Here is a 25,367-nt window from a genome sequence, read left to right as displayed (position 1 = left end):
ATATGCTGCTGTGCAACATGCAGAGCATTGCACTACACAGTGGTTGCTCCAATTTTTTTGTAGCTTGCTTAGGATCTCAACAGAAAATTTGTTAGTGTATCTGTATATGTGTCTGAGCCTGCATATATAACTCAGCAGGAGCTTAAAAGAGTACAGTTAAAAACAAGAACAGTATAGGTGTAGTGTAGGATAATACTACGAGATAAGAATATTTAATTGTATGTTGGAAAACAGGAAACGAATGATCTTGCAAAGTTCCAGGGGTGCTCCCTTTTGAGCTCGGCCTAGGCTGGCACAAGCTGCAAGCTCGGGGCTACCTGATGAATACCTGGTAAGGGCTGCTGCACACACAAGAACCCTGTAATGACTTTTAGTCTAACATAAAACACCTGTTTTGTTCAGCTTTTTCTTAAATTTGAAGGATTGAAGCACACAGTTATAGAATAAATTCTGAGCACTAGTCTCAGTGACTTCACAGGACAGGAGAGCTGGGATGGTGGGATTTTCTGACTTTTTCATGGGCACTGTTGTTCTCTCTCACCTAAATTGCTGCAGCCAGCTCTGTGGATCTGTACATAGTGAGGAAAATGTCTGAGCAGGCATGATACGTTTTAGATTTTAGGATATACTTCGTGTTGTAGCATGTTGTGGTGTCAGATTGGTGTTAGCATCTCCATTACCCTTAGTGCTGGAGTGCAGTAAGGTAGAACTAGTTGTAAAGGATTGGGGGTTGGGGGATGCTGGGGGTGGGCATAAGTGTCTCCACGGTAAGAATGCCTTGGAAGCAAATTTTTGGTTAAAAAAATTGGTTTGTGACTATGTGTTAATTTTAAAAACTGCCTATACAAGCATTGTAAAACTTGTAGTTGGTTGGAGTAGGTATGAGGGCTGAGAACTTGTTCTGAAAGAGAGATTAAATTAAGTCAGAAATTAATAAATTGCTTTTATTGTATTTGGAAGATTATATGTACCTTATACATAGTTTATACTTGCTTAGTTTTTTCAGTCTTTAAGCAGTTGTGAATCTTGAAAGGAATGTGCTGGGTGTGGATTGAAGTTGATTGTGGTGATAAGGGTTTGGATAGATCCTTTCCACCTTTCAAGCCATAGCAAAAGAAGTCCTTTTCCCTTCTGTCCAATTGCTCTCAGTAGGTGTAGTTGGCTTAACATCTCTAAAGTTAATACTGTGGTGTTTCCCAGAGCTTTTGTTATTTATGCAAGCCTGTTTTGGTCAGTACTTACCTTTTGTTTTTGTTTTGTCAGCAGCCATGCAGCAGGTCCTGGATAACCTTACTGATCTGCCAACCTCGACAGGTGCTGAAGAAATAGACCTGATTTTTCTTAAAGGAATTATGGAAAACCCTATTGTAAGATCACTTGCTAAGGTATTTAAACTTGCTGCTCGGAGTAGAATCTTTGAATATCTTAACTCTTAAATTATTGTGTGAATATTGATTATGGATTGAGGTATTAATAGAGGCTTTATGTACAGTGGGTCTTATTAAAATACTTGAAGATATGGTATAATGTGATGCTGTGCATGCTGATTTATTGTTATATGGAAAAATATAGAGGAAGAAGACATTCAGAGAATTTGGAATTAATGTGGAAAAGTTATTTGTGAAGAAAATGTCAAAATACTTGAAATTAGAAGCAGTGTGTAGTCTCATCACCACTGTTGTGTGCAAAACCAGTACGCCTTCTGACTTCAGCATTTCTGGCGAAGATGAAACGTGAGAGCAATAACTCTTTACCCCATGGTGTAAACAAGTCTTCTTCTTGTCTCTGGCTGAAAATTACTTTCTGATCAGCCCAGTAGTGTTCTCTCGATGCTGTTTCCTGGATCTCAGAGTAATACTGGAACCTTTGATTGTCAGCTCTCTGAAACATAGGCTATCCTTAATTTTGATCTTGCCTTATGAAAATAGTTTATTTATAGATGGTACATTTTTATAAGTGTAAGGTGGTATTTATAAAAAGATCTGTGGACTTTTAAATGAAAATGTAATAGGAGATGCAGTCAATATTGCCCAGCACTTAAGTTCTTAGTCTTCCTGAAAAGAAGATCCTTTAATGAGGAAAAAATAGTTTATATGAATAGATATCTGAAAGCAATGCCCTCTGGGCAGGCATGAAATACTCTGTAAAGGTAAAGGATTGTTGTTCAGGGATTTTGTTCCATATAAAAATCTGGAAAGGAAAGTTTCTCGTAAGAATTCACAGAAGAATTTACTTCTATTTAGCTGTTTGAAAAAATTGGTTGTGACTGGAAGACATTGTGTAGTAATAAATTTAGAAATAATGGATGTGTCTCATCAGCTAGTAAGATTACTACAGAGGGGAAGATTTGTGTACTCAATTTACTAGAGTAAGTAAAAACATTTTCTTTCTTAGAGTTATTTCCAGCTTCAGTGTCTTCTGCATACGTCATCTTTAATTTAATATTTATCATGAAGAAAATGTTCTTTGCAAAGGATTTTTTTCTTATCAAGAAATTGTGCTTTAATGGACATGACAATTATGTGGAATTTAATGACTAGCATGTAGAAAAACTGCTTGTAATGGAGACAGACTCTTAATGATAAACTTGCCTTATCTACAATGCTGAAAGGTTATAATTGTGTTCATATGGCATGACCTCACTCATATTTTCATTTGCAATTATTCTAAATTAAACCCAAAAATTCAGTCCTAACCAGCACAGCTAAAGAAGGACAAGATCAACATGACAATACATTTCAATAATTATATGTAGTCCATTTGTCTCTAAAAATACTTAAAACTTGTTTTACAATTAGAAGAACTAGGCAATTCTCAGAACCCTAAAATGGTCAGATTATTTAAGCACATTTATTTCAGGCCAGGCCAGAAAGGTTAAAGCTTTTTAATTTTCCTTTATTAGTCAATTATTAAGACTATCATTATGTAAAGTATCCCAAAAGGACAAAAAGAAACTTAGGGAAATGTTCCATGAGCCATATAAGCTTATTTTTTCTTTTCAGTCCTTCAAAAAAATAAGGCAAGCGATAAGTATAGTAGTTATTTTATAAAAATTTGCAATGCAAAGTTTGGCTAGTCTTTTAAAATTGTGTTCAATTTATTTCACACATTTTCAGTCTAGAATAAAGACATCAAGGTAGAAATTACAGATCTTATTTCAGATTGTGTTCTTTTACTGCACCTTTTCATTCTTCAGTGAGTAGTCAGGGAAAGGACATACCTGTAATCACTTAGATGTGTTTTCCTGTCATTTACTGATGTTTATGCTCAGTCCTAACTAACCTTTAGACTTATGCTTTTTTGATAACAGTTGAGTTTAAAACATGCATTTTACTCAGTTTTGCTACTGAACTATCATATCAAAATTCTCTTCTGGATTATTAACTGTTTTTTTGAACCTCAAAACTTCATCTTCTTTTAGAACTACATTCACACTACTGCTTTGAGTATAATAGCATCACCTAAAGCATACCAGGTGAATGCCTAACCCAGACCTAGGAAACATTATAGGAGTAACCTATAAAAATTGAGTCCAGTATTTAGGATGTCAGACTATTGGAAGCAAAAGCCTTGCTGTTTCAGTATTTGGCAAGTATAATAAATATGAAGTGAATCAAAAGACTCAATTCAGTATCACTATTTCCAAAATTATGAACTGAAAATAAAAATTCCAATATCTAAGAGATTCCTTTTTTTTTTTTTAAATGATTCATACCACTCCATATCCTGCTACTCCCCTACATACCAAAGGATCAGAGATTGTTGATTGATTCACTTTCTGTTTCTCAGTGTATACATGCCTTTAATTTTGAAGAGAAGGACAAGGATATTTGTATTTAGGTTATAATTTGTGTTACTGGTAGTATTTTAAAAAAATCAGTGAGAAAGAAGCCCATATTCTCTAATTTTATAAAGGTTTTGCAGTTGTAGTATGTTTAACAGTCAATAGATGTGTGTATTTAAAGTAAACTTTAAAGAAGGATATTGTTTACTGTACATATTGTGTACAAAATAGCATTCTCTTATCAAGGGGAATGTGTGTGGGAATGTGTGTGCCAAGCTTCGTGTGACATTGTAATTATGGTCATTTGTTTTGTGCATGTTGGTGTTGGGGAATGTTTGAAATGTCTGTCTTTATGTTGTTAGCCTTTCTAGTGTTTGGTCATCAGTCTTGCAGAAATACCATTTTAAAGATATGAAGTAGAATTTAATACTCAGATGATTTCAGGAAACTTAAGTGTTCTGGTTTTAGCAAAAACTTCTTTTAATATCTGTTTTAAAGCTCTAATAACAAAGTAGATGGGTTTTGCATACCTTCAAGTTATACACATGGGAAGTATATATAGATGACTGCCAAATACATTTGTTATTTGTTGTGTTTTTACATCCCAAAGTGATTTTTATGTACTTCTTGTTGCTACTGTGTTGCAAATAGCTCTTAATTGAGGGCGTAGAGAATCTTAGTTATTTTTGGCCTTCTCTTACTCCCTAATTTTATGATACAGCACTGCCTGTAATGAATAAGTGCAGCAATTGGATTTATGAGATGTTTCTCTTGCAACTCAGAGCTCCTGCCTTTCAATGAATTTAGGTATCTGCGATGTTTAGGAAAGGGTTGTCTGCAACACTGGCTCTATAAAGACAGGAAAAGTTATTACAGAATGGCTGAGGTTGGAACATACCTCTGGTTGGCATCTGGTCCAACTGCTTGCTCAAGCAGGGTCACCTGGACATGGTTGCCCAGGACCATGTCCAGATGGCTTTTGAATATCTCCCAGGAGGGAGACTCTAGGCAAACTGGGCCAGAGCTTAGCCAGCCTCACAATAAATAAGTGTTTCCTGATGTTCAGATAGAGCCTCCTGAGTTTCAGTTTGTGCCCATTGCCTCTGGTCCTGTCACTAGCCATCACTGAAAAGAGCTTGGATCTGTCCTCTTTGCACCCTCCCATCTGAAATTTATGCACATCAGTGAGATTGCCCTGAGCCTTCTCTTTGTGAAGCTCTCTCAGCTTTTTATCAAATGTGAGGTGCTCCATCCCCTTCAACATCTTAGTGGCCCTTTGCTGGACTCTCTCCAGTATGTCCAGAATTGGACACAGTACATGTGACCTCACCGGTGCTGAATAGAGCGAGCTCAGCTTTCTGGCAACACTCTTCTTAATGCAGCCCAGGATACTCGTCTTGAGAATTTCCTTTAGTGATATAGACTTCCCTTTAGAATTTGCTGTTTTGAAGGTGTTTGAATGAGTGCAACCTGAAGTAAATGCTTCTCTTGCAGACTTTATTTTTTTTTCTGAGCAGATCCCATAGTTCCTTTTTTGTCTTTCTTCTAGAAGGTATACTTGTTCTGGGCTGTGATGCAGAAAAGACCTGAGGCAATAGTGTTCAGAGAGGACTGTTTCATGTATACAGCATAGAGGTTATATGAAATGAGGACATACAAACGTCTCTTAAGAGGTGTTGCTTAAAAAGTTTGTTGGGTCACATAGTTAAGCAAGCAAAATCACTCAGCAGTTTCAAGATAAAATATGCAGTTTATACTATATGCAATTTTTCTGGCTTTCCTGCTAAAGTTTGCACCGAAAATGAGTTAAAAATTCGTAAGTTTGAGCTGCTTGAAACTCACAGTATAGTCTCATATGTTTAATCCTACAGGCTCATGAGCGACTGGAAGATTCTAAACTTGAGGCTGTCAGAGACAACAACCTGGAGCTGGTGAATGAAATTATTGAAGACATCAGTCCCTTAGTAAATAAAGACGAAAATATTGCTGAATTGGTTGGAATACTCAAGGAGCCTCATTTTCAGGTGCCACCTTTATACTGTATATTACCAACTTACTGTATCAATGGCCACATCTGGACCAAGAAATAATAATGAAACAAAACCTGAACTGTAGCAAACATTAATATGTTGGACTTTGAATGAAAGGTAAATCAGAAGCCATGTGGGCTTAAGAACAAGCATAATTTTATTCTTTGATACCACCTCAGGAATGTCTTCACTCATTGTATTAAAATCCACTTGAGTTATAAACTTGGGACAAACATTTACTTCCTATATAACTGGATTTTCCATAACAATTCCCTCAAGGCTTCATCCTTAGCAATTCCAAGTGTTTGCAGTTCCATTCTGCACTTCAGCTCAGCTGTTGACATCCATACTCACTTGTAAGACGTAGAGCTTGCAGAGTGAAGGAATGGGATTCTTCTGTGATGAGATCTGCACTGCAGCTTAAGTTGAGACTCTGCCTCCCTCTCACTGTAACATCAGTGAAATTTTAATGTACGCTTGTCAAAAGCAGGTGTTTTCCCATAGCTGCCATTCTATTACCAGCTTCCATTCTGACTCTGAAGATTAGGGTTTGTAAATCCTTGATAGATTCGGGACTTTCTAGGCAGGCTTCAGCTGACTTTAATACTTATCTATCGATAAATCCTGTAGAATAACATAAGCAAACCTTTTCCCACAGTATAAATATGCTTCTTTTGGCAGACAGGTATAGAGTCATACGTGTTTTTTGGGTATATGAGTTTAAACACACTTTCCCCCCCCCTAAATTTTCAGTTACACGTTACACAAACATAGGAGCGAGGTACATTACCATTTAACACAGATAAACACTGGAAATGCTGTCAAGCTGTGACCTTTAGGAAGAAGGAACACTTCAAGAGCTCAACTTTTGAGGTAATAGCTATTCTGAGTGCTGAGAGTTCCTCTGCTGCTTCTGAGGAGCAGTTCACCCAGAATCACAGAATTCAGAATTCTTTCAATCTTAGGGATTGAAAGAGACCTTGAAAGATCATCTAGTCCAACCCTCCTGCCAGCACAGGAGCCCCTAGAGTAGGTCACACAGAAACGCTTCCAGGTGGCTTTTGTATGTCACCAGAGAAAGACACTCCACAACCTCTCTAGGCAACCTGTTCCAGTGCTCTTGTCACCCTCACAGTGAAAAAGTTTTTCCATATGTTTACATGGAATCCCCTGTACTCCAACTTAAACCTGTTACCCCTTGTCCTGTCAATGGACAAGCCTGGCTCTGTCCTCCTGACTCCTGCCCTTTACATATTTATGTTGAATTAGGATTGTATTTTCCCTTTCAGTCTGTGTTGAATTTAATTTGCCTTGTTGCTCATGACGTGCTCCTGCAGGTTACAATCAGATGTTCTATTCCTGAATAGTTTAGCAGCATCAGCAAACCCTGTTATTTTTCTTCTCATCCCCGTTTCTTAGATCACTTACCTGACATGTCAGTGTATTGGCAGGTGTAGAACTGAGTCCAGATGCTGGTGGGAAATCCTCTGGTGATACCAACTGTAAAAACCCATACTTTATTCCTTGCCCCAGATCTTCTGTCTTTTAACCAGTATTTTCATCCACTTGAGAGCCTTACTGTTTATCCTACAGTAGCTTTGTTTCTTTAAAGGACTTGGATAAAGGAATCTGTCAAAGGTCCTTTGGAAATTGATCTGTATTATCTACTGTAACTGCCTCTCTGTCATGCTTGGTGACTCTTTCAAGGAACTTAAATAGATTTGAGAAGCATGACTTCCCTTTATTACAGCATATTGATGCTTTCCCATGATCTGTTTTGTCCAATCATTCTGTTTTTTATGGAAACTTCTGAATTGTTTACTATCAACATCAGACTTACTGGTTCACAGTTTGTTGGTTCTTCCTTGGAACCCAGTTTAAAATTCATGTCATGATTATTGCATACTATGAACAAGATTGCATGTTGCTTCTTTCACTGTACTGCCGAGTGAGTTGTGCATATTCAAGACAAGTAAGCTATTTTGACAGCTCCCTACTCTGTGTACTGCAAAACCTGGATGATACAGAAAGAAGTAGGTATGAAAAGAAAAGACTATTTGATGGTTAAGATAGTTTAATGCTGCCCCAGAGAACTAACCTGTCCTTCACTCTGTCATATTTATACTTAATTAAAAAAAAAAGAAAAAAGTCTGAAGCAGCTTTACCTTGTGCATTTTTTGTTTCTGTTTTGGTTGGGTTTTTTTATTATTTTTTTTGTTATTATTTTCCAAGTGCCTGTTGTGAGGTGTTCAGACCAAAAAGTGGATGTAATATTCTTTATAAGGCTTGAGGAGGCTATATGTCTCTGTCTCTGAAAAGGAAAAAGAAAATGAACTAAATACTCAGGAAATAAGTGCTGTCCTTTCTGCCTCATTTGGTGCAAGAAGGCATATTCCAAATTCTGCAAGAAGCGACCTGTAAAGAGGAAAGGAAAATACAATGTCATTTGTAATTATAGAAAATGTAATTTACCTCCCTTCTCCAGTTCAGTAAATGTATGAAGGAGCCATCTTGACCTGACTCTTTTAAAGTTTCATGGACACTATTGTATAACTGTTTAAGAGGCTGAGTCTGTATTTTACAAATTAATGGTGCCACTTTATGATGGTGTCACCTGAAAGGTGTAACCTACCTCAGCATGTAAGTATCAAATGTAGTGTACAAGTCACCAGTGCAATAGCTTATTTGAACATATCGTGTAGTGCTGAAAATACCAAATTACAGAAAGTAATTTATTTTACGCATGTTTATGCAGAGGAAACAGTGGTGAGGGGCTGGCTGATGGTGCATGTATGGTTACACTATTATGGGGTCAAAGTGTGGAAGATGCTAAGTTCTTATGAGTTTCACAGTATGGATGGCTGGCCACCTGGTCAGTGTGTGTTGAATAGCCAGCTGGTGCATGCAGTGCCTAGAAAAGGCTGTAGCAAGTTTTGCCAGACCTTAGCTGGAGAGCAGGGTGGAGGAGTGGTAAGAGAAAGTGCCTGGAAGGAAAAGGGAGGAGTTGAAAGTACTGCATTATTGGTTAAACATGAAGAAAAATCACTTTTGCTGCTTATGGAAGAACTTGTTCACTTTCTTTCACCTTTCCAAGAATTATGCAAGCAGTTAATCTTAAATAGTAGATTTGGTTGGCAATAAAATACTTGGTCTGAAAAGCAGCCAATATTTTATTCTAATAGTTAGCTTTGTAATGGCTAATCATCCCTTTAATATGTTACATTTAGAAACGTGATCTTAAGTTGCCTCCTAGACAGATCTTAATTTATAGAGTTTTTTTGCCCCACATACTCATGCCTCCTTATTAGCCCCACTGATTTGTCTAAGATCTTAAATTATTTCCTCACTTATCCAGAACAGCCTTTAAAAATGTCTTCTTTTCACGTGTGAGTTAGAGGCCTGTAGTCCATTTATTATGTTCTAATATTTAAACAGTGTTATCAGAGAAGACTAGCACATATATAGTGCGTAAAAGAGGAATAGAAACATTTTAGTACTTCTAAGGCCTTACGTGTTAGGAAAGAAGTCCTGAATTCAAGAACATAGAGTTGGTCTGCTTTTGTGCATTCCCCCCACTTCAGCCCCCAATTTGTAATTTTATTGTTCTACTGGATTGCAGTTGAGTAAATAGTTACCACATAGGGAACGCAGCTTCATAACAGGTATAGATTGTGCTGAGAACGTTTTTAGGAAAAACAAATTTTGAATTTGAACTGCATAGACCTTTGGATTTTTAATATTTGTTTACTGAATTTTTAATTACTTTTTTAATTATTATTTTATCTGTCTAAGTACAGCCACAGTAAACTGCCATTAAGAAGTCAACATGTTACAAGTTTATTGATTACTCTATGGCAGTATCTTGCACAAAGAAGCCATACTGCCTGTGACAGGACTGCATGTCTGTTGTGTAGTATCTCTTGTGACTGCACCCTTCATAAGTTTGCAGAGAAATCAAATTGGGTGGGAGTGTTGATCTGCTTGAGGGTGGGGAGGCTCTGCAGAGGGATCTAGACAGGCTTGATTGGTGGGCCGAGGCCAGTTATATGAGTTTCAGTAAGGCCAAATGTCTGGTCCTGCACTTTGGCCACAAAAACTGGCAGCGCTGCAGGCTCAGAGAGGAGTGGCTGGAGAGCTGTTCAGCAGAGGGGGACATGGGGATGTTGATTGGCAGCTGACTGAACATGAGCCAGCAGTGTGCCCAGCTGGCCAAGAAGGCCAACGGCATCCTGGCCTGCATCAGGAATAGTGCGGCCAGCAGGACCAGGGAGGTGATGCCCCCTATACTCAGCACTGGTGAGGCCACACCTTGAGCACTGTGTGCAGTTTTGGGAACCGCAGTATAGGAAGGACTTTGGGGTGCTGGAGGGGGTGCAGAGAAGGGAAACTAGTCTGATTAGGGGTCTGGAGAACAGGTCTTACAAGGAGAGGCTGAGGGAACTAGAATTGTTTAGCCTGGAGGAGAGGAAGCTGATGGGAGACCTCATTGCTCTCTAAAACTACCTGAAAGGAGGTTGTAGTGAGGCAGGTATTGGCCTCTTCTCCCTAGGGACTAGTGAAAGGACAAGAGGAAATAGGGTCAAGTTGCACCAGGGGAGGTTCAGATTGGATATTAGGAAAAATTTCTTCACAGAGTGGTGAGGCATTGGAACAGGTTGTCCAGGGAGGTGGTGGAGGCACCCCCCTGGAGGTGTTAAAAAAAATGGGTAGATGTGGTGCTTTGGGAGATGGTTTAGTGGTCACGGGGGTGTAGTGCTGACAGTTGGACTTGATGACCTTGAAGGTTTTTTCCAACCTTAATGATTCTGTGATTGCGTAATAGGCAGAGTTCTTATAAATCCCTTATTCTGGCTACATTGCTGTTTTTTCTTTGAGGAGCTTTCTACAGATAGCCAATCTTGGATAGTCAGCTGATCCTGTTTATGAATGCTGTATGTATGAAACTTTGAACCATTTAATTGTTGTTGATTATTCAGTCCATGTTGTTTTGCAGACTTTGGCAGTGGTTTTATAAGTGTTCTAGTGCCACTATGGGAAAGGTCAGCTTCCATGGGAGTTCAGAAGTTGCAGAGTGCAGGATATTACTTTTTCTGATACCGTAAGAAAGGAAAAGTGAAGTTCATGCAGCTATTTCACAGATCACTCAACAATATTACTGACATAGGAAAGTAACTGTGAGTGACCAGAAATGCTGGAGGGCAGTTCAACAGTAGACACAGACACATAGTCCCTGTTGTCAGGTGGCTTTGTTTAAGTGTTCTTCAGGACTATATGCTGTCACCTGGCTGGCAGGAAACAGTCTCCAAAAACTGGTATAGATTCTTGAGTTCCAGAATTAAGAGTTAGGTATGGGAAGGTAATAGATTAACTATGGCTCATTTTCAGGAAACCAATAAAGTACTTCTCTTGAATAAATAATTTTATAATTGTGGCCAGTAATGTATAGTCCCTGCTAGTCTTTCTGTGACTCAGCCATCATGTAAATAGCAGGAAAAAGATTTTGTAATTGAGAGATGGTTAAGTAGTAGTTGATGAAATTAATGCTTATCCATGAAACTGAGTGAATAAATAGGATCAGAATGTGGAATGGGAGCAGATTTAAGAACTGAAGAATCTTACAGAGCATGTTATTTTGAAAAGGATGACACAGGCTGTTAGCTTAGTAGTCTTTTTTGGCTGTCAGATTATAATCTGTAAATTATATTACTGTCAAGGGCAGGGAGCTGTACAGGCATGGTTGTGCATAAGACTCCATGAGAAATCTATTGGTTTGTGGCTACCAAGTTTGGCAACAATTTGTTCTAGCATATGAACAAAAGAGTAAATTGGATGTACGCTCGTTTATCTACCTGGTTTTGTCAATCGTTATGTGTTAAAACATGTAGTTGCTGCTAATTAGTTTCATTTTGGAAATCTAGAAAGATCCAGAAATGTTGCTTGCAAACATTGACGAACAGATCTATTCTGGTTTCTGGATTAGATGTGTCTTGGATAATGAAGAATTGGAAATTGATACCATCTGACAGCTGCTTGTTTTAAATACGTTATTTTTTTTTTTCTATTAAATTTGATTTGGTTTCTGTCCATAGTGTCAGAGCAGCCACAATAAACTACTGTTATTACAGGCTTAATGGCAGGGGCAGAATTGCTGAATTAGTACCTCCTTGTAATACCAAGTGAAATATCAGTGAGGTCATTGTGTAGTGGGCAGACTAAAATGGCTGCTCAGGTTTGTGACACTTTGATGGCTCGCAGGTCAAGCTTAGCACTAATGTGGCTGCACAGCTTTTAGATTCAAGGTGGCTTACAGAAAAATGGAGCAGACTGCATAGCAAAATTGTTACATTTGCTTATATTTTACCGGCTCTGCTTTCTCGTAGTTTGCATGTGCATGTCACTATCAGTGATAGTCCCCATAATTACCTGTCCTTGGTGACTTCTCTTTAGCTACTTGACACCAGTCAGTGATCCAACCTTATCAGGTCACTGAAACAAATCCATGTTGTTTGAGGCCTAGTATGCATCTCCTCTACTTTCTTCTTTCCCTCTCATTCTATCACTGAGATTCTCTTTACTGCTTTATTTGGTGGCTTTAAGGTGTCTCTTTTCCTCTTCAGGACAGAAAGCCTGTCTAATTTCACAAGTTTGACCTTGTTTTACCTGTATGCATTGTCTTATGAATATTTTATTAAAAATTTTATATTTTACAAGAAAATCAAGTCTAAATTGACATGTTTTCCAAATATTATCTTTATTTGGGTCTTCTCCTTTTGCTTTTTGTGTATGTGGACTGGTGAATACACCATTAATTATAAGATGTGATCTCTTGTCTTCCAGAAAGTGAATTCTGTCAACTTGGAATCATTTTGGTGCTACAATTCTGCCTTGGTGTTATACAAGCAGAAAGCACTCGTTTTGTAGATTGCTAGAAATACTTGCATACCTGTAATTATCTAAATTGCTGTGGAAGAAACTTCTATTACATTAAATACAAGTATCTAGTGATGAGTTATCTTCATTTTTTTTCACAGTGGGTTGTTCATTTACTTTAACTGTTTGCTCAGTTACTTTCTTGTTAGCTGAAAGACTATTTTAGGTACTCCTTTTTCCATCCTCTTCCTCGTGAGATCACATATTCCTCCCAAATTCATTACTTTTATCCAATACTTCCATAAGAAGAAGCATTTGTATTTACAAACAAGAGCATATTGGTCAAGGCAGTAGGCTGTCAGGCCATGTGAGGACTTGTATGTCAATTTTTGCTCCATTTCATGTGAATTTTGAGTTTTATGATCTGGTTCCAAAAGGGCAGCCATAGTTGTTATTCACTAAATCCTTTTGTAAATGCTTATTTCATGACTTAAAAAAGGATTTTTCTGCTTTTTTGCAGTCACTCTTGGAGGCACATGATATTGTGGCTTCAAAATGTTATGATTCACCACCTTCTAGCCCAGAAGTCAATAATTCTTCAGTGAACAACCAGATTGTTCCAGTAGATGCTATTCGTATCCTTGGAATTCACAAAAGAGCAGGAGAACCACTGGTAAATAATTGCAGATGAGCATGTCTTTAATTCAAAGTGCAAGTGAAAACGTCTCTGTGTGCCTGATTTCTTGCATTACATTTTAATTATTTCCATTATTACTTTGTATAATTTAGTGGGTGATAGGATCAGTATTGAAAGGTTGAAATAAGATATTTGTGTATTCTCCATCTTGTTCTCTTTAAGAAGGGATAATGACTAGGCAGCCACTAGGCTGACTGACCTGCTGGTGTAACTAACACAACATCTGTTTGGTCCTGATGCAAAATGATAGGATTGTGTGTAATAAAGAACAATACAGTCATTGTGCAATTGTATTAAAACCTTGTCTGAAACACTTCTGTGTCACCTGATGCTTATCTGCATATTAGAAACCTTTAAACTGTAGTAACTGTTACTGTCTGTTTTCATTGGGGTAGACAGGATGTCCCATAGCTGTGTTTCTGCTGGAGAAAATGGTAAAATAAAATTGAAATTAAACAATGGTAAACTAGGTGTCATATACCTCTTTCAGGGTGTTACGTTTAGAGTTGAGAACAATGACCTGGTAATAGCACGAATTCTTCATGGTGGGATGATAGATCGACAAGGTCTTCTGCATGTAGGTGACATTATTAAAGAGGTGAATGGCCACGAGGTTGGAAACAATCCAAAGGAATTGCAAGAACTGCTGAAAAATATTAGTGGCAGTGTCACTCTGAAGATTCTCCCCAGCTACAGAGATACTGTTATTCCTCAACAGGTGAGTAGCACATTTGTAACAATTCTGTCAAAAGAACTTCTGCTTCGTACCTTATTCCATAAGATTATGTTGAGATTCTGGATTAGACATACTTTTATTATTTTGTGTGTTTAATGCTAAAAGAAATGCTAAAATGTACATATCCGTGTTTACATTTAAGTACCTTTTGGAAATAGGTATCAGTAGATTAATACCACACCTAATATGCTTGCCTAAAAAATTCTAATTAGTATCTAAGATTGATAAGTGTCTGTGTGCTTCTAAGCACGTTACTTTGACATCCAGTGACTTCTGATGACCTAGTCACAATCACAGGAAACTGCGTTGAATTTCATGTGTTTGTAACATGATCAGTGTCCAAGTAATCTGTTTCATAGAATTCAGAAGCATACAGAATTCAAGAGATGAGCTTGAAGTTGCTGACTTCAGTAGGAACTTGGATGGTGGCTATTCCTTATCCTTGTTGCTCTAGGATGTTGATTTCTCCACTGCAGAAGTAACTTGTTGCTGTAAACTGGTGCATTTGAAACATCTTGTAAGACACTGCTGCAGGTTTTAACACTCATGACAGTAAGAGATTATGCTTACACTGACAAGATGCTGTGGGAACATGCTGTGTTTGAGGCAGGTGCACACTGCTTCCTGTGCTGCTTCCAATCTACCGATGCCACTCACTGTTTTTCCCCCTGCATCAAATTTGAGTCTTAAGCAGTCACATACCTTGTTTGTTTTAAAACATTGAGTTTATGGCAAAATTAGTTCTTAAGGTTCCACAAGCCTTGAAGACAGGGCTCACATTCAGAGAATTAAAAAAATATTTTAAAGTTATTTAAAGTCAGAATACTGAGTTTTATACAGTGAAATGCAAAAATGAGTGTCTTGTTATACATTGTCCAAGTAGAACAGTTGGCTATTTATTTTTATCATGAGGCTTCTTCAGCCAAGGTTTGCACTGCTGATTATTTCTACTCTCTCAGCTGGTATCTGTCAGTTTTTTTCCAAATGCTGTATTTTACTTGCCAAATGCAACTTGTCAAACTTTCCATGTCAAACTTTCTGTGCTGTAGGTAAAGACATTACTTCAGTTTGACATATAAATTAGTAATAGTGTATTCCATAATGTTTAAGCTTTGTCAATTTTTACACATTCCAGGTTTTTGTGAAGTGTCATTTTGATTATAATCCGTATAACGACAACCTCATCCCATGCAAAGAAGCAGGTTTGAAATTTTCTAAGGGAGAAATTCTACAGATTGTAAACCGGGAAGATCCAAACTGGTGGCAGGTTGGTAAAAAGATTTAAAATCAAACCAAAAAGCTTCACTAGTTGCCATAATAATAAATTATTTCAATTACCATCTACCTCCATTTAACAGTAGCTATAAGAGAAAATTTTTACACTGCAATCCAATTCAAGCTAATGTCAAGATATGAACAATCCAAATACTAGAGAAAATTGAATATTATAAATATGTAACACTCATTTTCCTATTACTACTAGTTATTTGGTTTTGTTCTTGCCTTGTAAGCCTGGATGTTCTGAAATCAGTCTAAGTGGACAATTTTTAGCAGAAAGTCTTAGGTTGACTGTGTTAACTGTGGTAAGCCATCCCTGACAGCAGCTGTGGAAGAAGTGGACCCCTGCCCAAGTTCTCAGAGTTGAGGAGAGAGAGGGAAATTAACCCTGTGGATTTGAAGAGGGGTGAAAATAGCTATTTGCAGAAGCTGTATCTTTTTCTTTCCACAGTGGTGGTCAATGTCTGTGAGCTGTTACATGCATGTTCATAATCAAAGTATTTGGCACTATTTTAAGTATTAAAAGTTCATACTGCTTTAAGGTTGTATTTCTACATCAAGTTCTTCAGTAGAAATGCTTATGCTCTTTTCATTTTTTCAAGAAACTACACGTCATAAACATCATCAATGCCTTTGAAAGTGGGAGGAGCAAATCTTTAAGACACTTCTGTCAACCTAGATACAAAAAAATTCCAGTGGCATTGGCAATTTGTGCAAAGAGATTAGCATTATTAATTTCTGTTTCCACCCCTAAATTGCTCATCCTTTGCTAGACAACAAGCAGTAGTGATTCAGATGTTATTTCAGAGCAATATATATTTATGACTGCTTTAAAAGCAATAAAAATACCTGAATATACATCAACAACTGTTGCTGAATTCCTTGGCTTGTCAGTGCCAATAGTAACAGAAAGAAAGAGAATACAAAGTCTGAAGGAAAAGCAGAAAATATATTATTGCCAAGTTAATCAAATTCAGAAGTTAAACACTCCAAAGCTCTGGAGTAGTTTGACACGTAGCTTACATGCTGTCTTCTGAACTGCTTTTCAAATTCTCCATCTTGGAACTTGTGGGAGTCCAGGAGAAACAAATCTTAAACACTCAAGCAGTGGCAGAAATGAAATGCATTAAACCAGCATTGTGTGTTGCAAGTATTGCTATGCAGGCCATGACACTATGAAAAAAAATGCAGTTTTTCCTTGTGTTTTCTAGACATGCTACACTATTACTGAAAACTTGCTAACTGTGAGAAATCAGTTAGCCATAGGTAAAAGCAAACATGCTGTTAGCAAGAGACAGACCAACCAGTTATGGAGAACTGTACAACATTTTGTAACTGTGTGTATGTATGTGTTCAGCTTGCTGAGAATTGAGCTTGCCATGAAATTATTTTATAGAGAATCTTAAGTTCCTTAAGTTAAGGAATTCTTAAGTTACTAAGATTTTAAATCTGTAGTTATTTAGTGGAAGAAGCTTGAAGGCATTATTAGACATGTGTTGGTGACATTCACTGCTCGTGAAATGGGAGTTAATACACTGCACTGGAGTGCCTCAAGAATACAAAGTAAGTGTACTATGTACTAGAAAGTCTTGAGTTTTGTCACTTGAGAGTTCAATGTCTGGAGCCCTGGAATTCCATTTAGGATTTTGATGCCAACATTTTCTGGCTACAGGAGCTTACTAACTTAGTAGGAACCAGTAATGAGACTTCTGTCTATTTTATTTAAGTGTCCTGAATTTTAATACTTAATGGCAAGACACTGTTACTGTAAGACAGAATTTTGCTATTCACATCTGAGTTTGAATTTCTAAGTCTCAATTGTAAATGTATCAATGCTCACCATTGAGAAACTCTGGCAGTGTGGAAGTCAGTCAACAACATGTCAGTGAGAAAAATGCTTCTCACAAGTAACTTATTATTTTTTTAATATTTTTTTTCCAGGCTAGTCATGTCAAAGAAGGAGGAAGTGCAGGTCTTATTCCTAGCCAGTTCCTGGAAGAGAAGAGAAAGGCCTTTGTTAGGAGGGATTGGGACAACTCAGGTGAGATTTAATGAATTTCAGGAATAGATTTTTCGCTGATTAAATTGTTCTGCTTTTCCTGACTTTGTAGGTACTAGAAAACTGCTGCATGAGAATACAGAGACTTGCAAAATGCTAATTTTATATTTTGGCTTTGACTGAAGGATAAAGGCTAAAGTCTCTGCTTAGTTTTCATAAATACATGAAATAATTTTGCCACCTGTGATATAAAACTAAATGAGGTGGGAAAGGTATAAGAATTACCTCTTTTTTAATTACACTTTTATAGTATGCACTGAAAGTAAATAAATTAAACATGTTTGATGGATGTTTTTTGGTGCTACTTTTTACAAAGCTTTCTAGAAAACTTGATCTTTTTCTCTGTCTTCAGTTCTTACTGTGCCATTTGATGCATATGAAAATGGATGTCGTTATCTGCCTTAGAACGTATAAAATTCTAAAATAGTCCTCGTAAATTTAATTAGTCTGAACTTGCATATGTTCATGTAAATAAGCTTCAGAAAAACACATCTAGCAGAAACAATGAACTTATCTTAATATTTATTCCTAGGGCCTTTCTGTGGAACAATAAGCAGCAAAAAAAAGAAAAAGATGATGTATCTCACTACAAGAAATGCAGGTATGTCTTACTATTACATATGGGTAAAAGTTCTTTCGGCTTCTAAACTTGTGGAGTCTACTATATCCAAAACTAAAAGATTTGCAGAAAAATATTTTATTATAAATTTGGTAGATAAGATAGTTTTTTATGGTTTAAAAGCAATAGTGACCAGTGAAGATATGGTGGTGCTGAGTACATCTTTCAGTAGTTGAAAGTCACAGAAGGATGTTGTATTAAAAAAATAGTGAAAGCTCTGTTGCCAGCTGGTTGAGGGAAGTGATCCTTTCCCTCTACTCATCACTGGGGAGGCCACATCTGAAGTGTACTGGGCTCCTGCCCAGTCCAAGAGGGGCATGGACATGCAAAGATGATGAAGGGACTGGAGCATCTCTTCTATGACTAGAAGCTGAGAGAGATGGGACTGTTCATCTTCAAGAAGAGAAATCTCAGGGGGAATCCTACCAATGTGTATAAATACCTGAAGGGAGGGTGCCAAGAAGATGGATCCAGTCTTCTTTCAGAGGAGCCCAGTAACAGGACCAGAAGCAACAAGGAACAGCACAGGAGGTGCCAGGAAACACTTTTTGCACTGTGAGGGTGACTGAGCAGTGGCACAGTTTGCCCAGGGAGGTTGTGGAGTCTCCTTCTTGAAGATATTCAACAGCTGCCTGGACATGGTCCTGAGCAACCATCTCCAGGGCGCCCTGCATGAGCAGTCAGGTTGAACCAGATGACTTTTAGAGGTACTTTCCAACCTCAACCATTCAGTGATTCCATGATAACTCGCTAATTATTAATCACAATTTCCACATTCTGAACAATCTGCAATTTTCTCCTTGGAAGTAAAGGCAATAATCTGAGTTTATGCTGTACATGAAGGGGTAACTATTTTATTCCCATACCAATTTAAAACAAGAAAGCTTGTATCAAACTTCATTCCCTTTGAGTACTGTTTATATTCACATGTGGTCTGTTGATGCATAGCAGGAGTGCTTAGAATTTTTTCTTACAGTACTGACTGTATTATTATTTTTGTACACTTCTCAATGTAGAATTTGATCGCCATGAAATCCAGATCTATGAGGAAGTAGCCAAAATGCCTCCTTTTCAGAGGAAAACACTGGTCTTAATTGGGGCCCAAGGAGTGGGGCGAAGAAGTTTGAAGAACAGGTTTATAGTACTGAATCCTACTAGGTTTGGAACTACAGTGCCATGTAAGTTGTCAGCATTTCTATTGTAGTATCGTACTTCAAGTCTGATTATCTGGAAGATATGGGATCATTATCTCAGTGATTCAGGGAACCAGTAATTTTGTCAGAGTATAAAAATTGTACAGAGTGGGAAAAGTGATTCTTCATCTTCTCAGACAGCTGGGCTAACATATCATTACAGTGAAAATATTTTGAAGTAGCAGTTAAGTGTTGCTGATGCTGCAGAAAAACAATTACTATATGTGCAGTGTTCCAGTCTGTTAGGTTTCTTCAGTGTCAGTATCCATCAGTTACTGAAGGGATTCTACAAGTCCCCAGCAGTCTTCTGTAATGAACAGCCAGTGGAGTTTCTCAGGTCTGCTGCGTAGTTTTCCATCTATAGAAGCACTCTAGGCACTTTAGTATTAGAAATGTAGGGAAAAGTAACAATCTTCCAGTAAAAGTAAAGTGTTTGTGGTCTCCAAGATTCATATGATAATCTAATGCTTTAATACATCTGCCCTCAAGCCCATGATCTTCCTTTTTTTCTTCCTATCACCTTCAGAAAAACATCATCCCTTACTGAAGTATTGTTTTCTTGCCTTCCTTCCTGATGGTCACTTTGCTCATTCTTAAGGTCTTTATGCTTTTTTTAACTGCCTCCTCCTATTTGCTAACCAGAGAAGTCCACTCTAGCTGCATTATTACTGTCTTGCCACCTGCCTCCTCCTATTTGCTAACCAGAGAAGTCCACCCTAGCTGCATTATTACTGTCTTGCCACCTGCTTGTCAGAATTTCAAGAACAGTCTCTTCCTTTCTGTTATCAGCGGGCAAGAAGTAGATCTGGTAATAGTGGAAGAGGAAAAGGTCTTAAAGATAAATTGTGCAACATGAGAGAAACAGTGTCTCATTACCTGAATCTACCACCAAAACTGGCCAGAGCACTGAGAATTGATATGTGTGGCTGATAACAAAGTTGACTTCTCAGTGTTACTTTTAAAAATAAATCTTCCACTGGGAGTCTTACTACTTTATAATGGCAGAATAGTAAGACAGTTTTTATTACTTCTAAAATGCTTTATGCCCTTCAAAAAAACTCTCAAAATTAGTGGTTTCTCCAAAATGCTATATAGGTGCTTAAATACGTATATGTATATATAAGGAGTGCAATGCAGTGTGAAAATGCCTTTACTTGGAGCTCTTGAACACTCTTCAGAGGCATAAAATTAACCTCTCCAACCTAGCAATCTGACTATCTAATCATGCACATGCAGTACATAGCTTATTACATATAGAATATGCTCTCTACTTCATCTTTAGATTTTAGGTAGGATAATCAGTAGCCTTAGTTGACCTCAGGTTCTTTGATTAGAAGAAAATTCTCCTGGTTATTCACAAATGACTATGTGTGGGGTTTGGTTTTCTGGGGGGAGGGTGAATTTGGGTGGTTTGTTTTTATTGATTTATTGTTTTTTTGAAAATGGCTGAAACGGATCCATTTTGCTATGGGGAGAAGCATATCCTTGGTGCTGAGCTCTAATCCAGCACATGGTGCTGTTTTTTCCTTCAGTGTGGACAGCTGAACTGTTAAAGTCATCTTCTGGCTGTAAACTGCTAAAGCTCATTCTCTGAAATTTATTTAAAGCTGATATGAATTATTTATTTATTTTTTAGATGATTATATTAACCATTGTAATTTTAAACTTTCTTGGTTAAAATTAGGTATTTTAGAAACATGTTTATTGCTAACAGCTTCAGAAGATAATTTCTCTTGGGACTGAAGTTTTCTGTAATAATGAAGTTGATAATCCCTGGAAGGAGGAAAATGATTTCCTCCTTGCAACTTTACCACCAAGTTGCACCAAGCAGTGATATGGCACCAAGTGGTGATACAAGTATTACCAAAGGGATCAATTCACTGTCATGTTCAATATATTCTAGAGTTCAGATCTAATTAATTGCAGGTAGTGAGCAAATATGGTGATAGGACAGCAAAATTGGTAATAATCTGATATTTTATTTTATTATTTTCACTTTTTTGCTTAAATAATGTCTGTACTGAGCAGTGTAGACAATACCCAAGTTAGCTGCTGATGTTTTACTTAAATATTTGCTTTAATCTCTCTGCAGTGAAAATACCTGGCTTTAAAGGGTAAGTTGTCCTGGCAGGCAGCATTAGCTGGCCTCCACTAAGATTCTGCTAGAGTGCCTGGACTTCTTCTGATATTTAAGGTTTCTTTATAGCTAGCTCAGGTAATTCTACCCTGAATAACAGGGCAAATACTGTGAGCAAAGTATGTGCTAAGGTTTGGGGGGCAGAGTGGGGCAGATTTTTATATGTGTGAAGTTATTTTCAGCAATACCTTTTTGGCATTTGAGAGCTAAATTTCCGTTTGATTTTCTAGTAAAATAATTGTTTTATTAAGTGAATAATTACAAAGATTAAATGAATTAAGTGGGAAGGAGTGATACAAAGGCAATAAGCAAAGGGTGAGTAAGCAATGTATAGGGAATTAATACAAATAAAGGGCACAGGGGGGAATGTGACATTAGAATAATTAGTCTGTATATGGAACAATGATAATTGTATATGAATGTGTCTCCCTCACATAATATGCAGTCCAGTCTCCTATTTATATTGCAAATATAAAAGGAAAACAGTCAATTTATGTTTTAAATATTTTGTTTAGTTACTTCACGAAAGCCAAGGGATGATGAAAAGGATGGGCAAGCATACAGATTTGTGTCACGAGCCGAAATGGAAATAGATATTAAAGCTGGCAGATATTTAGAACATGGAGAATATGAAGGAAATCTTTATGGCACCAAAATTGATTCCATCCTTGAAGTTGTTCAGACAGGAAGGACCTGCATCTTGGATGTGAATCCACAGGTGTGTAATTTATAATGTTAACACTACATGTGTAGGAGTATTGTGGTGGGTTGGCCCTGGCTGGACACCAAAAATGGTCTATCATGCCCCTCCTCAACTGGACAGGGGAGAGAAAATATAATAAAAGGTTTATGGGTCGAGATAAGGACAGGGATAGATCACTGACCAATTACCAGCCTGCCTCATCATGGTCTTCACCATGGGCTGCAGGGGAATCTCTGCTCTAGCACCTGGAGCACCTTCTCCCCCTCCTTCACTGACCTTGGTATCTGCAAAGTTATTTCTCTCACATATTCTTACTCGTCTCTCTGGCTGCAGTTGCTGTTGCAGTTGTTTTCCCCCTTTCTTCAATATGTTGTCCCAGAGGTGCTGCCACCATCACTGATGGCCTTGGCCTTGGCCTGTGGTGGGTCTGTCTTAGGGCTGGCTGGCATTGGCTCAGTCGGGCAGGGGGGAAGCTTCTAGCAGTTTCTCATAGAAGCCACCCCTGTAGCTCCTCTGCTACCCAAATCCTGCCATGCAAGCCCAATACAGCACAATGTTGAAGAGATTTGCCTTTAAATTCACAGGCTTCTTACCTGGTTCAAAGTTCACCCTATCAACTGCATTCTTGCATTTGTGGCAGTGCAGGAGTTTCTAAAATACAAATAAGAATCTTTGCTTGTGTGTTTCTGCCCATTATAACAGACAAGTTTTGCAGTGCCCCTTACATAATGGTGACATATGGAGAGTCATTCTCAGACTTAGGGTTTTTTTTTCTTTGCTTCTAGGCTCTGAAAATATTGAGGACTTCAGAATTCATGCCCTATGTAGTGTTTATTGCTGCTCCAGAGTTGGAGACTTTGCGTGCTATGCACAAGGCGGTGGTAGATGCTGGAATTACAACCAAACTTCTCACTGTAAGCAGATTATTTCATATTTACTTTGCTTTGAACAGGATATTTTCAGATTTTTTTCACCTTTTTTTTTTTAATGTGCCGTTTTAGATGGAATTTGCTCTGAAAGTAATGTCTCTAAGAAAGGTCATGAAAGACTTTTGCCGATTACTTAGCAGAAGTTAATAAAATACTATCTATAAGGCAGATTGCTTCTTTCTTAAAAAAGGACCTCTTACAGAGAAGTGTTGATTACAACTACTTGTAATGTGTTCTTTGGGGAGTGTCAACTTTGAGTATTTGCAGCAAATGGGAGATATCTCATGGTGGAAACTGTTCTGGTGTATAAACATATTACCTTCACTTCCCCTATCTTTATCCCCAAAAAGTTTTTTCAGGTTTGTCTTATAATGTGGGTGTCCTTTAAAAATGGAATCTGTAATCCTTAGGAAAGATATTGCAGCCTGCATAAAAAACCCACCACCACCAGAATGCAGCTAGGCCTTGTTTCTGGAGCTGCACTGAGAGTGGCTGAGAGCTGCCCAAAAATGAAATGTTAAATAGCTTCTCTTCCCCTTAAGTTCCTTGGATTTATCATGTAAAGCAAAGGGACAAGCTTTATTCATTAGATCTTCCCTCCTTTTGTGAGACATGCTTTGCCAGTGTAGCAATGATAAATATTCTGTATGGGCATGAACTTCCCCAGCTGTAGGACCAAAGAGGAAAAAAAACCCCACTGAGCAGCTGAGAAGACTCTCCTCAGTGTTCAGGGGTGCAACTTCCCCTTCTGAGAGAGCCATGGCTACTTACAAATTTAAATTTTCATTTTGGGTTTTTAATTTATAGCTGTGTCAGGACTTGAAAATACAAAAATAACTATATTGTCAAGGGGACAAATCTCATAACTGCCTACAAATAAATTGCTTTGTCCAAAAGTGGAGAGGACTTTTCTAAAATTTTTTCTTAAAAAATGCTCAATGGGAGCACTTCGTGAAGGCTTCACAAAGTAGGAATATAAGTTTCCTACACATTTTGCAGCTCATATCAAAACTAAAACAATGCAGCCATGGTTTACAAATAAGGAATTGATGGCAGGTGAGTGGGGCTAAAATGGAACCTCTTAAAAGCCGTAAATATTCTAGAGCTTTATTCTACTAGAAATATGTCTTTTGTTGTCTTTCATTTCATACTGATTTGAATTTTTTGATTTTTAGTGCTTTCTCTGGAAGCAAAAAGTGCACAAATACAGTTACAAAACTGATGGACTCAGTCATTCCTAAAGCATTAATTTTATTCTGATCGGATCATCAGTTGCATGTACAAAATTAACTACTCGTTTTGCAGGCATGTGCTTCTATTGGCTTTCTTAGAAGCTGCAAGGTTCGCAAACATTTGGTTGCTGTATGAACATTATTGGCACACCACGTACCATTTTCAGCCCTTTCAATGCTTTATTTTAAAAAATATTCAGTATATAGCTTTAAATAGTTGCAGTAAGTAATGAAGGGACAGCAGGTCTGTGGATTTATTTTCCAAGTCTTACGTTCTTAGTGATCTTCAAAATCTTTTCCACAGGACACCGATTTGAAAAAAACGGTGGATGAAAGCGCCCGGATCCAGAGAGCCTACAACCACTATTTTGATCTGACCATTGTAAATGACAACCTTGACAAAGCCTTTGAGAAGCTGCAGACAGCTATTGAGAGACTGAGGCTGGAACCCCAGTGGGTCCCTATTAGCTGGGTATATTGAGATCCCCCAGGAGGAGCTTCAGGAACAAATAAAATCAACTGCAGCAAAGAGGCTGTTCTGATGTTGTGTAGATACCGACAACAACCTGAGGCACCTGTGTGTTTTTACTCTGTGTATATTCAAAAGTACACTGTTCTGAATTTTTATAAAAATGTTGAAGTGAAAGTGTACTTAAATATGTAATTTATTTTAATTTTTCTAACTTTTTACAGATAACCTTTCTATTCATATCTCACGGAGGAAATGCGTTTAAGCATTTTTATATGTTTTGATTTAGTACCTTTGCCTTTTTCATCTAAGAAACTTTTGGTCATTCACTTCAACATTTATGTCTTGGTCTTACATTTTCACTGTGATTAAAAAAAGGATACTTGAAACAATTTTTGTAAAACTTGTTAACATCAGTATTTAACTGGTCAAAAGTCTTTAGCTCCTAATTAGGAAAGAACACTAATTTATTTGGGTTGTGTTTTGGTTGGTTTTTTTTCCTTCCTTAAAAAAATAACTATTTCACAGGGGCAGAATTTTAAATATTAAAAGCAGCAACCAACACACAGCTCCATTGCTCCAGCATCTTTCAGCTTAATGTTGGTGCATTCTTGATCTTTCACAAATTCTT

At 37.6% G+C, this 25,367-nt stretch overlaps 1 protein-coding gene across 2 annotated transcripts; it reads left to right on the top strand.

Moving 5' to 3' along the window:
- The first annotated feature begins 1,263 nt into the window (after positions 1-1,263).
- On the top strand, positions 1,264-25,120 carry MPP6 (membrane protein, palmitoylated 6 (MAGUK p55 subfamily member 6)). Of its 2 annotated transcripts, none has more exons than XM_010007577.1 (11): positions 1,264-1,385; positions 5,656-5,808; positions 13,205-13,357; positions 13,872-14,099; positions 15,253-15,384; positions 17,337-17,436; positions 17,987-18,055; positions 19,090-19,251; positions 21,919-22,121; positions 22,892-23,020; positions 24,572-25,120. In XM_010007577.1, the coding sequence occupies exons 1-11, from the start codon at positions 1,269-1,271 to the stop codon at positions 24,746-24,748; spliced, it is 1,623 nt and encodes a 540-aa protein (XP_010005879.1). In that variant the 5' UTR covers positions 1,264-1,268; the 3' UTR covers positions 24,749-25,120. The 2 variants fall into 2 exon arrangements, with proteins under 2 accessions (XP_010005879.1, XP_010005880.1); XM_010007578.1 differs by having other exon boundaries at positions 1,269-1,367.
- Positions 25,121-25,367: the final 247 nt, after the last annotated feature.

Source organism: Chaetura pelagica, unplaced genomic scaffold (genome assembly GCF_000747805.2).
Source record: "Chaetura pelagica isolate M959 unplaced genomic scaffold, ChaPel_1.0 scaffold10, whole genome shotgun sequence".
NCBI classification, from domain to species: domain Eukaryota; kingdom Metazoa; phylum Chordata; class Aves; order Apodiformes; family Apodidae; genus Chaetura; species Chaetura pelagica.
The sequence above is the reverse complement of the archived record's forward strand: the minus strand, read 5'-3'. Positions and strand labels throughout refer to the sequence as shown.